Source organism: Myotis yumanensis, unplaced genomic scaffold (genome assembly GCF_028538775.1).
Source record: "Myotis yumanensis isolate MYYU_CA2020_CCGP unplaced genomic scaffold, mMyoYum1.0.hap1 SCAF_3, whole genome shotgun sequence".
Classification (NCBI taxonomy): Eukaryota; Metazoa; Chordata; class Mammalia; order Chiroptera; family Vespertilionidae; genus Myotis; species Myotis yumanensis.
The window spans coordinates 83,346,341-83,363,236 of record NW_027223754.1 but is presented as its reverse complement, the minus strand read 5'-3'; the positions used below and the strand labels follow the sequence as shown (position 1 = coordinate 83,363,236).

The window sequence follows — 16,896 nt, the reverse complement described above, 5'->3', positions numbered from 1 at the left end:
CACAAAGACATCCTCTGATTTCTACCTCCCTTTGACCTATTCAACCCTTTTTATAGGCTGAATGTAGTTGTTACTACAAGTTTTCTAAACTTGTTCAGTTACCTCCTTGAAGATCCTGCTTAGGTATCCAAGTACCTTGTTTTGGATTTTGGAATGGTTGGCTACTATTGTCTTCAGACCTTAGCTAAGAAAGGACAGAATCTCATTTTTGACATATCTAGAAATTGCCACAGATATCTGTGTGGAAAGAGGCTAGGGGGTAGGAAAAAAAAGTTCCAGAGTGTATTAAACTTTATGATGATTTTTGAACAAAACCTGTAAATGCTTTGTATACATCTGACTATCTTCATTTATTTTTATTCTCAGCTCTTCCCCTATTCCTCTACTCTTTAAAATATTGGAATAGTTTGAGGAGATTCTGAAAGTGGCTGAAACATTATATAAAAGCTTTAATAGCCCTCACTTTTTTTTTTGTGGCCCTCACTTTTTCTTTCCCTTTCTTCCATCCCCCACAACAGAGATGAAAGGGCCCAAACCAAACAGGCTTTATATATCTTTTGGGACTCAGATGAGAAGTCCCTATGGTGTCTTTATCAGTTCAATTATAAAAACTATGGTGATGCAATTTGTTTTAATGTGTCTTCTGTGAGAGGGAATCAGAGAACTGACACGTTTAGTGACAAAAACACCAGAGAATTATTTCAAAGGGATTTTTCTAATACACATACCATACTTGCATAAACACTAAGAAATCCCTAAATAGCAATTCTTACTAGTAGATGATTATCAAGCTGCATTCTGGCCCCTAATTATTTTAGGTTTAAAGAGGGAGCAGGCAAATAATCTAACATTCATATATTTTTCATGAATACCTACAGAAAGAACAATAAATAGTATAGATTGACAATCAATTACAAATAATAATATTTCTACTGTACTTTTAAAAACTGGGTTATAAAGACCCCATATTTGTTTAGTGGCAAGAGCCCTGAGGGTTTCCTGAGTGTTGCCACTTGAATCAGGACAATCGGGTCAGAAGAAGAAAAGCAAGTGAAGCATCATTGATAATAATCCTTATCATGGTTAAGAAATGGTCATACTTAAGCAGAAGGAATGTTCTAGAATTTCCAAAACAAGCAGTATTTCTTATTATTTAGTATGGAGTTTGCGGCATGATTTCCATCTAAAGGAAAACTTGAATATTGACACAAGTGGAAAACTCAAGTAGGATTGTCCTGTTCTTTTAGGGATATGGTCTATCTGTCTAGCTCTGTCTATCTTTTAAGTGATGGCCATTATTTAATGTCTTATTAAGAAAACTGGTTATGTCCTTATTTCTAGAGGTATAAAAATGTTAAAGAAACTCATTGTGTAGTCATATCATGTATTAATTAGTTTTTGATGGCTGACATTTCAGGTTAACATTCAAGTTTCAACTTTGTGACTTTTTTTTTTTCCTTAGGTGGAAGCCAATCAGAGGCTGAAGTGAGGCAGAAACAACAACTCCAACTGATGCAATCTAAATACCAGCAAAAGGTCAGAATTCATCTCTTTTAGTTTAATTTTGGCAAGGAATTTGAGCACCAGCACTTTCTAGTAACTATGAAATAACACAGTAACTTACCAGAAACATAAAACCTTTCAAGCAATTGCAAAAGGGAACTCTCAAAGGCGAAGAAATCAGGAGCTGAAGAGAGATATATCTAGAATTTCCATCCAAGCCATACATTAGTCAGCAGCACCCCTGGTTCAGGGATTTTTTCCCTAGTTTAACTCTACTATGTTTTGAATATTTTGCTTTCAACAACATGGATTTGTTTACCGGATAGCAGTCATGAAAGTATTAAAAAAAGAAAATATTTAAGGTGCTTAGTGATTTTTTACAAGGCACGTCATGAGTTTTATAATCAGGGAAAATTATCTGCCCACTCTTTTTCCTCCCCAACCCAGATTGGGGGATGGTGGATGGGAGAAGACAGACGGAGACCAAGGAAGAAATACAAAGAGAAATTTCATAGGCAGGAGAAGTAGCCTGGCCAGTCTCTGTGCTCTAAGCACTTGAAATACCAACCTATAATCATGGTGAGGTAGAGCACAAACAATACTGTAATTTGCCTTTCATCATAATTTTGTGTTCCAGAGATTCAGACTGAAAAATAGTAACTGTTTTTTGTCCTCTGTAATCTCAATACATTTTAGCTAAAAAGAGAAGAATCTATAAGAATCAAGAAGGAAGCTGAAGAAGCTGAAATCCAAAAAATGAAGGCAATTCAGAGAGAGAAGGTAAGATAGTGGAGATGATTAGTTAATGTTGACTGAGGGTATTTTATGTGCCAGGTTCTCTTCTAGACATGGTCATGTATAAACTCATTTAATCCTCCCAATACGGTAATCCTACGAAGTACACATTATTCTTATTAGCCAAGTTCACAAATGAGGAAACTGACACAGCGAGGGTAGATAATTTGCCCAGGGCTCACAGCTGGTAAATAGAAGTAGGATTCAAATCCAGGCTGATGGGCCTCAGAGCTAGAGTTCTTAGTCACAACACTATCTTGACTCTCAGGCAAGTGATCAAAGTAGTCACTGTATATTTGGCTATAAGCAAAGCAGTTAGTAATAATGGCAATTAGCGGTGGACAACCATATTTATATCCAAACTAGAGGCCTGGTGCATGAATTCGTGCACAGGTGGGGTCCCTCGGCCAGGCCAGTGATCAGGGCCGATCGGGACCAGCCGGGAGCAGGGGGTGTCGGGAGGGGACACGGGAGATTGACTGGCTGTGGGAGGTTGGCTGTGGGAGCGCACTGACCATCAGGGGGTAGCTCCTGCATTGAGAAGATGCCCCCTGGTGGTCAGTGCGCATCATAGCTAATGGTTGCTTATGCTTTTATATATATAGATACTTTTCCAGGGTGAATGCAAAATAGGTGAACATACTCTCTTACTGATAGAAGAGAAAGTGTACATTTGCATTTCAGTATTAGGGATATGATCCAAACCTCAAAGTGTTTTTAGTGTTGATACTTATTCTGGGTTTGGGGAAATAAACCTCCTAAACATGTTCATTTGCTAGAGAAGAAGGAAGAATGTAGTGTTATTCTCCCTTACCCCTGTCTCCTACTCTCATTCCTCACAAAGCCCTAAGCTGTAGTAGGTTTTAAGTGCTGAAGGTTTAGGGGAAAGGGGTTGACTCATGATACTGACTACCAAGTATGACACCTGCTGCAGGTGTAAGTCATGGAAGCACAAGTGCTATTCCTGCTGTGTGTGTCTCTCTCCCCTCCTTCTTTTCTCTTTTTCTTTTAAAGATTGAGTGTTGGTCAAGATCTAAACCTGGTTACCAAACAATAAATATTTTTACCAGTTAGAGTTCATGAAGCCAAAAGCTGATGACTAAGAGAATGTGTGAGAGAATATGAGCCTTTTCTTCCCCTGAGTACCTTCTACCTGCTGGGGAGCAGACTGAGTTTTTCTTGGAAGTGTCCTGTTGTGCTATGTGACCTTGAGCATGCTGTACCCCTCCCTCAACTATTCCTGTAAAATGAGTCTATAAGTCCCACCTCCTCTTCTCCCAAGGCCCAGTAGCATCTGTAGATTTTTATGCTATATCTGTAGAGGTGTTGGCGCTGGGGAGGAGATAAGACTGGACTTATGCATGTGGAACTGTAGTGAAATGCTGGAGGTATAAGAAAAAACATATAGGAACTTGGTTTACAAAATTTGATTCAGTAATCTATTTCCAACTGATCAGCCATTATACCTTCACTGAAAAAATCTTTATTACAATAACATTTTTAACCCATCTTTCTCTCTTTCTACTTCTCTATTTCCTACTCTTTCTTTTTTTTATCCAACTCCCCTCCCCAATTTCCTCCTTCAAAGGAAGGTTCACACATTGGTCTTGTGCTTGTAGAGGAGTGTCCCCTCACATAGAACAAGTCTATGTGTATTGCAGGCAGAACTAAAAAATCATTAAATCATTACCTGGAACTGAATGAAGAGGTATGCAGATCCTGAAGAATTATTGTGTTGCAACCTCTTAACCTAAAAGTCATTTATTAGTTGTCATTTAATATCCAGAACTGACTGGCTTGTGGGTCATTTATAGCTCATTTCTTCACGGCTCAAGTAATATATACAATTTAGAAATGTTAGTGGCTGAAATGGTTTCCTTTAAAATTGAGTAAAAGCAGCATTTTCCTACTTCCAAGTTATACCATAACACTAGCTGTCCAGCAATCACTAACTATAGAAATTTTAATTGGGTTGGCTTTTATAATATGACTAGAGGCCCAGTGCACAAAAATTTGTGCACTCGGGGGGGGGGGGGGTCCCCCAGCCCGGCCTGTGCCCTCTCGCAGTCTGGGACCCCTCGGGAGATAATGACCTGCTGGCTTAGACCTGCTTCCGGGTGGTAGAGGGCAGGCCCAATACCTAGGCGCAGCCCCTGGTCAGGCTCAGAGCAGGGCCGATTGGGGAGTTGGGGCGCCGCCCCGTCATGCACAGAGCAGGGCGGATCGGGAGGTTGCCATGCCACCCTTAGTCACGCTCAGGGTAGGGCCGATTGGGGGGTTGGTGCACTGCCCCCTGTCACACTCAAGGCAGGGTTGATGGGGAGGTTGCGGTGCCACCCCCTGTCATGCACAGAGCAGGGCCGATCAGGGGGTTGGGGTGCTGCCCCCTGTCACGCACAGAGCAGGGCCCATCAGGGGTATTGGGGCTCCATACCCTGTCACGCACAGAGCAGGGCCAATCAGGGGGTTGAGGAGCTCCCCGCTGTCACTCACAGAGTAGGGCCGATAGGGGAGTTGGGGCACCGCCCCCTGTCACACACAGAGCAGGGCAGATCAGGGGGTTGGGGCGCTGCACCCTGTCACACTCAGGGCAGGGCCAATGGGGAGGTTATGGCTCTACCCTGTCACACACAGAGCAAGGCCCGTGGAGGGGGGTTGGGGCGCCACCTTCTATCACCCACAGAGCAGGGCTGATCAGGGGGTTGGTGCGCTGTACCCTGTCAAACACAGAGGCGCAGGGCAATCAGGGGGTTGGGGAGCTCCCCCCTATCAGGCACAGAGCAGGGCTGATCAGGGGGTTGGGGTGCCTTCCCCTGTCATGAACAGAGCAGGGTGGATAGGGAGGTTGTGGCCCCGCCCCCTGTCACACACAGAGCAGGATGGATAGGGAGGTTGTGGCCCCGCCCCCTGTCACACACAGAGCCACAGGGCGATCAGGGGGTTTGGGCACTGCCCCCTGTCACGCTGATCCCAGTGCCGGGAGCCTCGCTGTTCTGCTGATCCCGGTGCTGGGAGGCATATTACCCTTTTATTATATAGGATAGAGGCCGGGTGCACGGGTGGGAGCCGGCTGGTTTGCCCTGAAGGGTGTCCTGGATCAGGGTGGGGGTCGCCACTGGGGTGCCTGGCCAGTCTGGGTGAGGGGCTGAGGGCTGTTTTCCCGAAGCGAGTGACTGAAGCTTCCAACCGCTCCTTGTTCTCTCTCTTTTTTTTTTATTCTGGGCCAGCTTTAGCTCTGAGGCCTCGCAGCTGAAAACATTGATACAATGTTGCTAAAGCCCAGCTGAATGAAAGACAGTTTCTGGGGTTTTGTTTATTTTCTTATTTGCAACATAGTACATAGTTGCTTAGAGTTGTAGCTCAGAGGCCGGAAAGTGAGGCGGGGAACGTTGGAGTCCGCAGTCACTGCAGCAAGCAAGCCTCATGTTCGCTTCCAGCTGCCTGGCTGCCGGCCGCCATCTTGGCTGACAGTTAATTTGCATATACTCACTGATTAGCCAATGAAAAGGGTAGCGGTCGTACGCTAATTACCATGTTTCTCTTTTATTAGTGTAGACTAGAGGCCCAGTTGAAATTTGTGCACTAGGGGTTGTCCCTCAGCCCAGCCTGCACCCTCTCCAATCTGGGACCCCTCGGGGGACATCCCTCTCACAATCCAGGACTACTGGCTCCTAAGTACTCGCCTGTCTGCCTGTCTGATTACCCCTAACCACTCTGCCTGCCAGCCTGATCAACCCCTAACCACTCCCCTGCCGGCCTGATTGACACCTAACTGCTCCCCTGCAGGCCTGATTGCCCCCAACTGCCCTCCCCTGCCTGCCATCTTGTGACAATGTGGGGGCGCCCATCTTGTGACGACATGGGGGCAGCCATATTTTGACAATGTGGGGGTGGCCATCTTGAGATGTGAGGGCATGAGGGTTAATTTGCATATTACCTCTTTATTATATAGGATAACTGTAATAATTATTAGTATAAATTTGCCTGAAAGTGTGAGAAGGGAAGACAAGAGTTGATATATATGTTCTTTCCATTCAAAATGTGGTCCCAACTAGCAGCACTGGCATCATTAGTGAGAAATGCAGAATCTTGAGCCCCACCCCAGACCCTCTGACTCAGGACCTGCACTTTCACAGGCTCTCCAGCTGATCCTCATGCACATAAACATTTGGGGAGCATTAATCTAAACTACCTTACAAGAGAATGAGCAGCACACCCGGTCCTTGCACAGACTTGATTTCCTGGCTAATTGGCCTAGTGTTTCCTGTTGTATATAAATCTGTGGCTTTCATACTAAATGTGAGCCTATTCAGAAGCTTGCCTCAGATGAAAGAAAAATGGACATTAGCCATCTAGAAATGGCGTACTTCACATTGCCATGTGAAAATGGCCAAGGGAAGTGATAATGGCTGTACTTACGGAGCATTTGTTTTTAAAAATGCACAAAAACACACTCCTGGACACCAGCCTGCAAAATACTGTCCTCCTCCCCTGGCAAATGGCTGCTGTGCAGGAACTCTGAGCCAAGTAGAATCCAAGAAGCCCATGGCCACCTAAAAGCCTCTAGCTTGGCCTCAGGTCTTCAACCCCTTCCATTCCTCCTGGGTCTCTTTCTGATTGGTCAGCATCTGTGAGCGAATGAGGGGAGAGTAAACTGCAGTCTTTGCCAACACATGTGGGTGTTCTTTGGTCCTTAATAAGCACAGGGGTGTGATTGGCAGCCAGATCTTTAGCAAGTGGGCCCAGGTAGGTGGGGCCCAGGAGAAGTTAATTCTAAGGGTGAAGGGGGGACTTGCAGAGACGCTAGTATGCTTCAGTCAAACGTGTGTTCCCTAAACTAGAGTATGCTGGTGCTATGTAGTCTTCCCAGGTGTGCTGGAGCCTCCTCGTTCTGGTTCAAGAGAGTGGATGGTTACATTCTCAGAAGTTTTTTGAACTAGTTGGCTTTATGTTGGGAGCTTGAAACTAACCATGTGGGAGTATTTTCACCATGGAAAACAGTAAATAACTTTTCTCAGACTTTCATAATGCTCACAATCCACCTGCCTTCCTCCTCCCTGCTAGAGCCAGTTGTTAAGTTTATCAGCACACCACTGCTTAGTCCTAAATGAAACAAGTTCTCTCTACCCTCCCCTACCACCCACATTTCAAAGCCAAGCCTCAGAGAGCTAAGGAGGGCAAGGATTTTGTGAAGTATCTGCCACATTATGTGTCTAATACTTATTTATTTAACAATAGATTTAACCCATGTGGTAGGCAGGATATGGCCCCCTTCCTGTCCCTCCACATTCTGATCCCTGGAACCTAGGACTGTGTCATGTTTCATGGCAAAAGGGGATTAAGTTTGCAGGTGGAATTAATTTTGATAATTGACTTACCTTCAAATAGGGAGAGTATCCTGCATTATCTAGATAGGTACAATGTAACCACCAGGGTCCTTAAATTGGAAGAGGGAGGCAGATGATTGAGAGCATGGAAGGATGGGAGCAGGAGACAGGTTTAGCCTGCCATTGCTGGCTCTGAAGAGGGAGGGAGAGTCTCTCTAAGAAGGTGGAAAAGGCAAGGAAACAGATTCTCCTCCAGAAGGAAGGCAGACCTGCTGGCAGCTTGATTTTAGCCCAGTGAGACCCATTTTGGACTTCTGACCTCTAGAACTGTATGATATTAATAATGTCTGTTACTTTAAGGCACTGTTTGTGGTGAATTGTTCTAGCAGCAATAGGAAGTTAATACAACTCGTGTGGTTTTATAATGATGTATTAATGTCTCTTCCTGGAAATCTGTAAAGCAGAGAAAATATCTCTAAAATATTTAGAGCATCACAGTGGAAGAAAGTTATTAAAAATAATAAAACGGCAGCATACCAGATGCAACTGCTTTCTTTGCCACTGGATTTTACAGCACAAGTAGACGAGTTTTCATAAATCCTCGCAGCAGTGTTTCACTGGAATTTAGTGCTGTGGGAGTGAACCTCCACCATGCTTTCCCCTCATGATCACACTCATTTTTCTCAACTTTTATATTGCCCACAAACTTAAAAGTGAAAATCTTTCAATTCTATGTAAAAGACACTCCCTACCTCCTGGGTTCATCTTATTCTGCCTTCAAGCTACTTGTGCTTGAAATAATATTATAAAGTGCTATATGGTTTACAAATACTTTCCCTTAATTCTCCAAACCTCTTGGGGTATCATAACCTCAGAAAGGGCAAGAAAACAGGGAGAGATCTGAGTGGCATCCAAAGCCTTTCCTTGCTCTTTCCAATAAACCATGAAGTCATAAAGCTGATAAAATTATTTGGAGCACTGGAGGTCACAGTGTTTTATGCAGACAGTAGGAACTGTTATTATTTTTAATGTTATAAAGTGAAGTGGGAACTCACCAGGAAAAAATAAGGTGTACATATCAGATGCAGAGATGCATGCATATACATATTTTTAAGGAACCACATTTGCTACTTATGTCTAGGAAACTAGTAGTCACAAGGGCTAAAGTTTTAAGAACAATTTTAGGGGTAAAACTCACATTTAGAAAATTATTTTAACATTGTTTTTATAAACTAGGAAAACCAGCAGTTCCCAGCAATATGGTTCCTACATCATGTATTCCTTTGTGGTGTGTTGGTGTGGACATTAAGCCTCTGGTTGTTGAAATGCTGGAGGACTCCATGAATTAACCTCATAAAGTTGGGATGTTAACATCTCTAAAATGCTGATGTAGTACTAAGAGGGCAAGCTGTTAGCTTCTCTGTGCTTCACTTTCCTTATCTGTACAATGGGTATAATAATAATAATAATAATAATAATAGGTATATAATAATAATAATATAACAATGGGACCAGTTGGCTTAAAGGATACAATGACTAGCACTTAGTAAACACTCAATGAGGGTGCTCTAACCTAATTAATTATGCCTGTGAAGATCCCACTTCTAGGAATAAATCCCAAAAAACTAGAAACATCAATCAGAAAGGATATATGCACCCCTATGTTCATAGCAGCACAATTTACAATAGCTAATATTTGGAAACATTCTAAGTGCCCATCAGCAGATGAGTAGATTAGAAAACTGTGGTACATCCACACAATGGAATAGTACGCTGCTGTAAAAAGGAAGGCATTCCTACCATTTGCAACAGCATGGATGGACCTGGAGAGCATTATGCTAAGTGAAATAAGCCAGTCAGAGAAAGATAAATACCACATGATCTCACTCATTTGTGGAATATAGTGAACAACATAAACTGATGAACAAAAACAGATCCAGAACCCTAAGTGGTTTGGCTCAGTGGATAGAGCGTCAGCCTGTGGACTGAAGGGTCCCTGGTTCAATTCCGGTCAAGGGCATGTACCTTGGTTGCAGGCACATCCCCAGTAGGGGGTGTGCAGGAGGCAGCTGATCGGTGTTTCTCTCTCATCAATGTTTCTAACTCTCTATTCCTCTCCCTTCCTCTCTGTAAAACATCAATAAAAATATATTTTTTAAAAAAGAAAAAAACAGATCCAGAAATAGAGAAGCATAGATCAGACTGTCAAACCTCAGAGGGAAGGCAGGAGAGGGTGGGGGGAAGGGGGAGAGATCAACCAAAGGACTTGTGTGCATGCATATAAGCCTAACCAATGGACACAGACACTGGGGGGGAGGGGGGGGGGCGTGAGGGCACAAGGTGGGGGGGCAATGGGAGGGGGGAATAAGGACACATATGTAATACCTTAATCAATAAAGAAAAAAAGTAAAAAGGAAAAAAACCCAGTGGTACATCTACACAGTGGAATACTATGCTGCTATAAAAAAGAAAAAAAACTCTTACCATTTGCAACAGCATGGATGGACCTGGAGAGCATTATGCCAAGTGAAATAAGCCAGTCGGAGAACAATAAATATCACATGATCTCACTCATTTGTGGAATATAGTGAACAACATAATCTGATGAACAAAAATAGATCCAGAGACAGAGAAGCATTGAACAGACTGTCAAACCTCAGAGGAAAGGCAGGGGAGGGTGTGGGGAAGGGTTAGAGATCAACCAAAGGACTTGTATTGCATGCATATAAGCCTAACCAATGGACACAGATAGTAGGGGGGCAAGGGCACGTGTTGGAGGAGGGGGCAGCTGGGGAGAGGTCAATGGGGGAAAAGGAGACATATGTAATACTTTCAACAATAAAAATTTTAAATTACAAAAAAGAAGTGGTTTAACACTATAGCAGTTGACTTTAGTATATCAACCTCTTATGTTGAACCTCATGTGAATTAATTGGCTCAAGTTTTTCATTTCCACCAAGCTCATGTGAATAAGGTTGCTGGAGAAAAGAAACAAATAAACAAAATACTCATGGATTTTTAATTTTTTTTCCACACCAACTTCTAAGCTTCCTTTTCAGCTAGGTCTTTAACAATGCCTAATGCCTGACATTTTTCCTTTGCAGTTTAGGCTCATTTCTAATTACCAAGGTTTTCCTCCCTTTTTAAAAATCCTCTTTTTTCATGTTCATCTCATCCATCTGCCCTTCCATCTTCTCAGGAACCTTGCTGCTCTATCAGTTAAGCCCCCCTTTTCCCTGTCACTTTCTTATTTTTTTAAAATTTATTTTTGGAATCTCAGAATAATTCAAATCTCTCATCTTTAAAACAAAGTGTTTCTTTCTATTCTGGTTTGATTTCAACTCCTCCATCCCAATCACCAAGGCTCAACTTCTGAAAGCTTCTCTACCACATGTGGTTTCCATCTGCCAGTCTGTGGACTGACCCTAACAGTCACTGTTAGTGTTCCCAGGTGATGCTAAGCTTAGCTGGCTCAGGAACTCAGCTTCTTTGAGTCTTCACCTTTACTTCTTCCTTGGTGGGCTGAATTTGCCTTCTGTCTCTAGTACTTCATTGGTATTGATCTAGTCAAGATCACCAATGGTGCTCTTAATTGAAAAACCCAATGAAAACTCTTTAATTTCCTAACATATTTAAACTCTTTGTAATATTGTAATTATAAAATACTCTGTACTTTAAATTCCACCCCTCTAAAATGCTTCTGGATCCTTTTCTTTCACTTGTTTTTCTACTATTGATGTTCCACCAGGTCCATCCCTTGATCTTCTCTAATGTACCTGTGCCTATGCCACCCTATCCTTAAGTGGAAATCCCTACATTTCCACATACAAGGATTTAGTTATTGCTTGTGCTGATGATTTCTGAACTCCATATCTTCAGGCCAAACCATATTCTTGAATCCCAGGACCAGATATTTTACTGGATGCTTGATATTTCTCTCTAGTTGTTCCATAAGTATATCTCAAATCCAATAGCTTTAAAACTGACTTCATATATTCACTCTGATGCTCTTAAATGATATTCATCTGATACTATTCCCTTTCCTTTACTCATCTTATATTAATACTAGAGGCCTGGGGTCCCTCGGCCTGGCCTGTGGGGATTGGGCTGAAACTAGCTCTCTGACATCCCCCGAGGGGTCCCAGATTGCAAGAGGGCAGTTCTCAAGTGACACACCCTGGAATTGGGCTCCCTCTTCTCTGGTTCTGGGTGCGTCCCCCGAGAACTGCAGCTGCCAAATCACCGCAACTCGGCAGCTCCTGTGTTGAGCATCTGCCCCTGGTGGTCAGTGTGCATTATAGCTACCGGTTGGAGTGTCTTCCCTCTGGTGGTCATTGCACGTCATAGCTACCGGTTGGATGGTCGAATGGTTGGACGGTCGCTTAGGCTTTTATATATATAGATAGTCATACTTTATATTATTTCATTTTTTCCCTCATGTTGTTTCTATCTCCTACATTTTTTTTTCAGAGTTTGTCCTTTCTTTCCTATCCCGACTGCCTTAATCTGGGACTCATTATTTATGGCCTGGATTACTGTGAAAGTCATTCTACTGGTTTTTATATTTGTGGTCCATTCTCTGTGATGCTTTCAGAGCGAGCTGCTTAGTTTCCTGCTTAAAATAACATAATGGCTTATCTGCCTTTAATGAAGTCCAGACATTTTTTTACTTGGCATACAAATCCCTTTATAATTATCCATTTTTACTTTCTCAACCTTATCTTTCACCCATCTCATTACAAAAACCTTTAAATTTATCCAGGAGTACCTTGGAGTTCCCTGAACTGGCATATTCTCTCGTGCATTTGTACATTGAAAATACTATAAACCAGTGGTTCTCAACTTTCTGGTTCTTTAAATACAGTTCCTCATGTTGTGACCCAACCATAAAATTATTTTTGTTGCTACTTCATAACTGTAATGTTGCTACTGTTATGAATCATAATGTAAATATCGATATGCAGGATGGTCTTAGGCGACCCCTTTGAAAGGGTCGTTCAACCACCAAAGGGGTCGTGACCCACAGGTTGAGAACCGCTGCCTGTGGGACTGCCCTTTTTCTATTCAGGGCCACTCCCAGCCCAGCATTGCCTTTGTGCAAATTAGAAGTGATCCCCATTCAGACAGTCAGGTCTGCAGGTGCTCAGATTGGTGATAGAAGGCACCTTTGTGAAAAATAGAAAGACACCTCTGCTGCACTGAAGCACCCCATACTGTGGTGCTAGATGTGGTGAGCATAAAGCTGCCTCTTTTTCAGCCTTTCCAACCCTCTCCACTTGGCCCCCTCAGGCAGTGTGTAACCCATACAATAGAGTACAGTAGCCCTACTCCCATCATCCCCTTCTCTTGGAAAGCTCTTGTTTGTTTAAGATTGGTCTCTATCAAGAATATCTAGCTTTCATTAGACCCATGGTTCTCACCCTCTTATCCTATATAATAAAAGGCTAATATGCAATCGACCAAACAGTGGAATGATCGGTCACTATGACGTGCACTGACCACCAGGGGGCAGACGCTCAACGCAGGAGCTGCCCCCTAGTGGTCAGTGTGCTCCCACAGGGGGAGCACCACTCAGCCAGAAGCAGGCTCACGGCTGGTGAGCACAGCGGCAGTGGCGGGAGCCTCTCCTGCCTCCACAGCAGCGCTAAGGACCACTTGGGGGATTTCCGCCTGCTGGCTTAGGCCCACTCCCCATCAGTTGGACATCCCCCGAGGGGTCCAGGACTGGGCAGAGGTGCAAGCTGGGCAGAGGTTCCACCCCATGCACGAATGTTGTGACCCGGGCCTCTAGTATGATCATAAGTCCCTTGGGAAATCAGAAGGAGGCTATGAGCCCACTCTGTAAAAATGAGCATACTCCTAACCCACAGTTCATCCATGAATCTGAGGTTAGAAAGCATATTCCGAGTGTTATTCAACTACATAGTAGTCCAGCATGGGGTCTGCTACTTAGTAGGCACTGAAAGAATGTTTTGGGAACTGTTGAAAGCATTTCCCGATGACCCACTTTTGTGCTTTTTCTATGTGTTTGTATTATATTATTTGTAAACCTCTATCTTCTCATGTATTTTACATACTGCCATCATTGCTTTCTTGTCTATGTCCCCAGCTGACTTCTGAAATTTTTCAGAGTAAGTGCTGTTCTGTTCATATCTGCATTCCCAGCATCTAACATAGTATAGGAATATATTAGGCATTTGGTAAGTGTTTGTTGAGATCCAGAGATATTAAATGACTTAAGGTCACTCCGTCAGTGATAATGAACCTAAAGCTGATTCCATAATTTTTTCTTCTGGATCTCATGTTCTTAGATATTTTACATTTCTGCATTTGTGTATATATGTGTAAATATTTTTGGGTGATTCCTTAACTCATTGTAAAACTGAAAGAAATAAACAGTCTAATTAAGTCCGAGTATTTGGGTACCTGTACATTGGTAGGTATTGTATACAATTTTTCAAATACTTCAGTATTTTGCAAAATACTTCTCCTATAAACTTCTGAGGAGTAAACAGATCTTTGTTGGATGGAATTTAGCTACTGTTTTTTTTTGTGTGTGTGTGAGATGAATTCAATGATAATCTATTAATGAAGAGATTAAACAATTTTTAAATTTCTGATTTAGCTAAAGGAACCCAGCCTTGGTCTCTAGATTCTTGTGGTTCTTCTTCACTATTCTCAAAGTAGCATTACTAATACTGGTTTAATCAATACTACTGCTTGCTTGATGTCTTTTACCTTTCCCCCGCCCTCAGAGATGTAGGAAGTTCATCACAATTGACCACTTTGGGTTTCATGAGTCAGGACTTTTTTATAGATTGGGATCATATTTATTTGGTTTTATAATTCTCTATTAGTTTTTTTCCTAGAACTATGTTTCATTAATAATCCAATTGCCTTGTATCGTAATTGATTTGTATTGGCTGTAGTAAGTTTCCTTTGTTTTTTTTCTGAAACTGAAATCATCCACTTCACCTTTCAAAATGGGACTAGTAAATTGTTCTGCGTGAATGAAGAGTTTTATGGAAATGAACAATATGAATATTTCTACCTCTTTGAAAGGTAAAGCCAAACTGACATTGAGGTTTGGAAGTGATGATTTCTATCAGTTCCCTTTTCCAGGTCCTCCTGCTGGGCAAACCCAACTCTTTATATTAAAGCAAACACAGCTGCTCACGTCTCCCTTGGATTCAGTAAGAGATCAACCGAAGGACTTGTATGCACCCATATAACCATAACTAATGGACATAAGACACTGGGGGGTAAGGGAGGGCAGGGGCTTGTCAAGGGCGGGGGGGAAAAAAGGACACTTATGTAATACCCTTTGTAATACTTTAAGCGAAAGAAAAAAAAAATAAAGTTCAAATCAAAATCTAAAAAAAAAAATAAAAAATAAAAAAAAAATAAATTGTCTAGCAACACATTAAAAAAAAAAAAAAAAACTTCAAGTCTCTCCTGTGTTAGAGAACTTGTTTCAACTCCCTATTAACTTTGTTGTCTAGGAATTTTACTTGTTCATAGGCAAGATATTTTTTTAAAGACAGTTGTGTCATAGCAAACAAAAAAACACCAGTTCTTAGTTATTTAAGTTGGATTAAAAAATGTCAGAGCCATAGTGACAGTAATATCAAATATGAAGTTCTTTGTTTCTAGACTCTCTAAGCAGCCACTTTATTTATTTACTAAGGGGCCCAGTACACGAATTTGTGCACCTTGAAAGGAACTGTGGGTTGTGAGGCAGCGGTAGGCACAGGGGCGGGTCTTGGCCCATCTTCTGCGCCCCTGTCTGGCTCCTCCTGCTGTAGCCCCCCATCCTCTGTCTGCTGGCAGCCCCATTCCCTCCACCGCCGCTCTCATTCACTGAAGGTGCTGGCCCTGCTCACACCTGCTGACTGCACAGAGCTACTGAGGCAACGCCAGCAGTGGTTGCGAGCGGCGCCGGCACCGTCAGCAGGTGTGAGTGGCGGCCATTGCCCCGATCACCCCTCAGGAGCAGCGGGAGGTAGAGAAGCCCTCAGGGATGATCAGGGCTGGCAGCTGCTGCTCACACCCGCTGATGGTGCCGAGCGATTGGGACCGCCACCGGGCACTGGCAGTGGTTGTGAGCAGCGGCTCCGGTGCTGGCAGCGGGTGCGAGCACCAGGTGGGACTGCAGCATGGGAGCAAAGAATTTTCAGTAACCACCAGAGGCTCATCCCGATGACAGCAACTGGTGCCTGCCTTGGTCTGGCACCCCTGCTCACCTGCTCCACCATCCCACCATGGCCGACACCCGCCATGTTCCATGCACGCCCCCTGGTGGCCAGCGCACATCATAGCGATCAGTTGTTCGGTTGTTCCAGTTGTTCTGCGGTTCGGTCTATTTGCGTATTAGCCTTTTATTATATAGGATTTATTTATTTACTTATTTATTTATTTTTGTTTAATTTTTTTATTGATATCAGAGATAAGGGGGAAGAAGAGAGAGATAGAAACATCAATGATGAGAGAGAATCATTGATCGGCTGCCTCCTGCACACTCCACACTGGGGATCAAGCCTGCAACCCAGGCATGTGCCCTGATTGGGAATCAAACTGTGGCCTCCTGGTTCATAGGTTGATGCTGAACTAGTGAGCCACACTGGCCAGGTACCAAACAACCAGTTTATAAAAAGAGAATTCGTTTCTATTCAAGTGATGGCTTTTTAATGGCATTTTTCTGTTGATCTCTCAGCAGCTTTAAGTGTCTGATTCTAAGTCAGAATGGAGTTGGGTTGGCTCACTGAAAATCTTTTTCTGAATGTGTTAGTATATGTAAATGTTGTCTGAACTATTTAACCATTTATTATAATTTTAATTTAACATAGTTGGTGTGGAAATTTCATGTTTCCCTTAGAACATTTTAAAAACACTGCTTAAAATATAAATGTTGTTGTCATTTAAACTAAGGAATAAAAATTTGAAATACTGATTGTGTGATTATACCAATCAGGTTGAAAGAGGGGGAGCCAATGAAAGAACTGGTTTCTCCTGGCTTTCGGTGTAGTACCCACGGGCCGTGAGAGGGATGCCATCTTGGAAGCCCTGGTAGTACCGTATTAGACTATTGAGGCCGCTAAAGCCTAATGATTTTGGCCACTGGGTAACGTGAACACCATGATTCTGTTTAAGTTTCTCTAATAGATTACATTTTTATATTTATAATTTCAGAGCAAAAAACTAGAGGAGAAAAAAAGACTTCAAGAAAACCTCAGAAGAGAAGCATTTAGAGAGCATCAGCAATAGTAAGTTT

General features: G+C 42.8%; 1 protein-coding gene across 2 annotated transcripts in view; it reads left to right on the top strand.

Moving 5' to 3' along the window:
* Positions 1-16,896, top strand: part of EPSTI1 (epithelial stromal interaction 1) — a 110,137-nt gene that overhangs the window by 25,912 nt on the left and 67,329 nt on the right. For both annotated transcript variants that reach the window (XM_070407459.1, XM_070407458.1), the window contains exons 4-6: positions 1,463-1,536; positions 2,200-2,283; positions 16,815-16,888. In XM_070407459.1, coding sequence (XP_070263560.1) covers positions 1,463-1,536; positions 2,200-2,283; positions 16,815-16,888 — 232 coding nt within the window. The remainder of the gene's footprint in view (positions 1-1,462; positions 1,537-2,199; positions 2,284-16,814; positions 16,889-16,896) is intronic.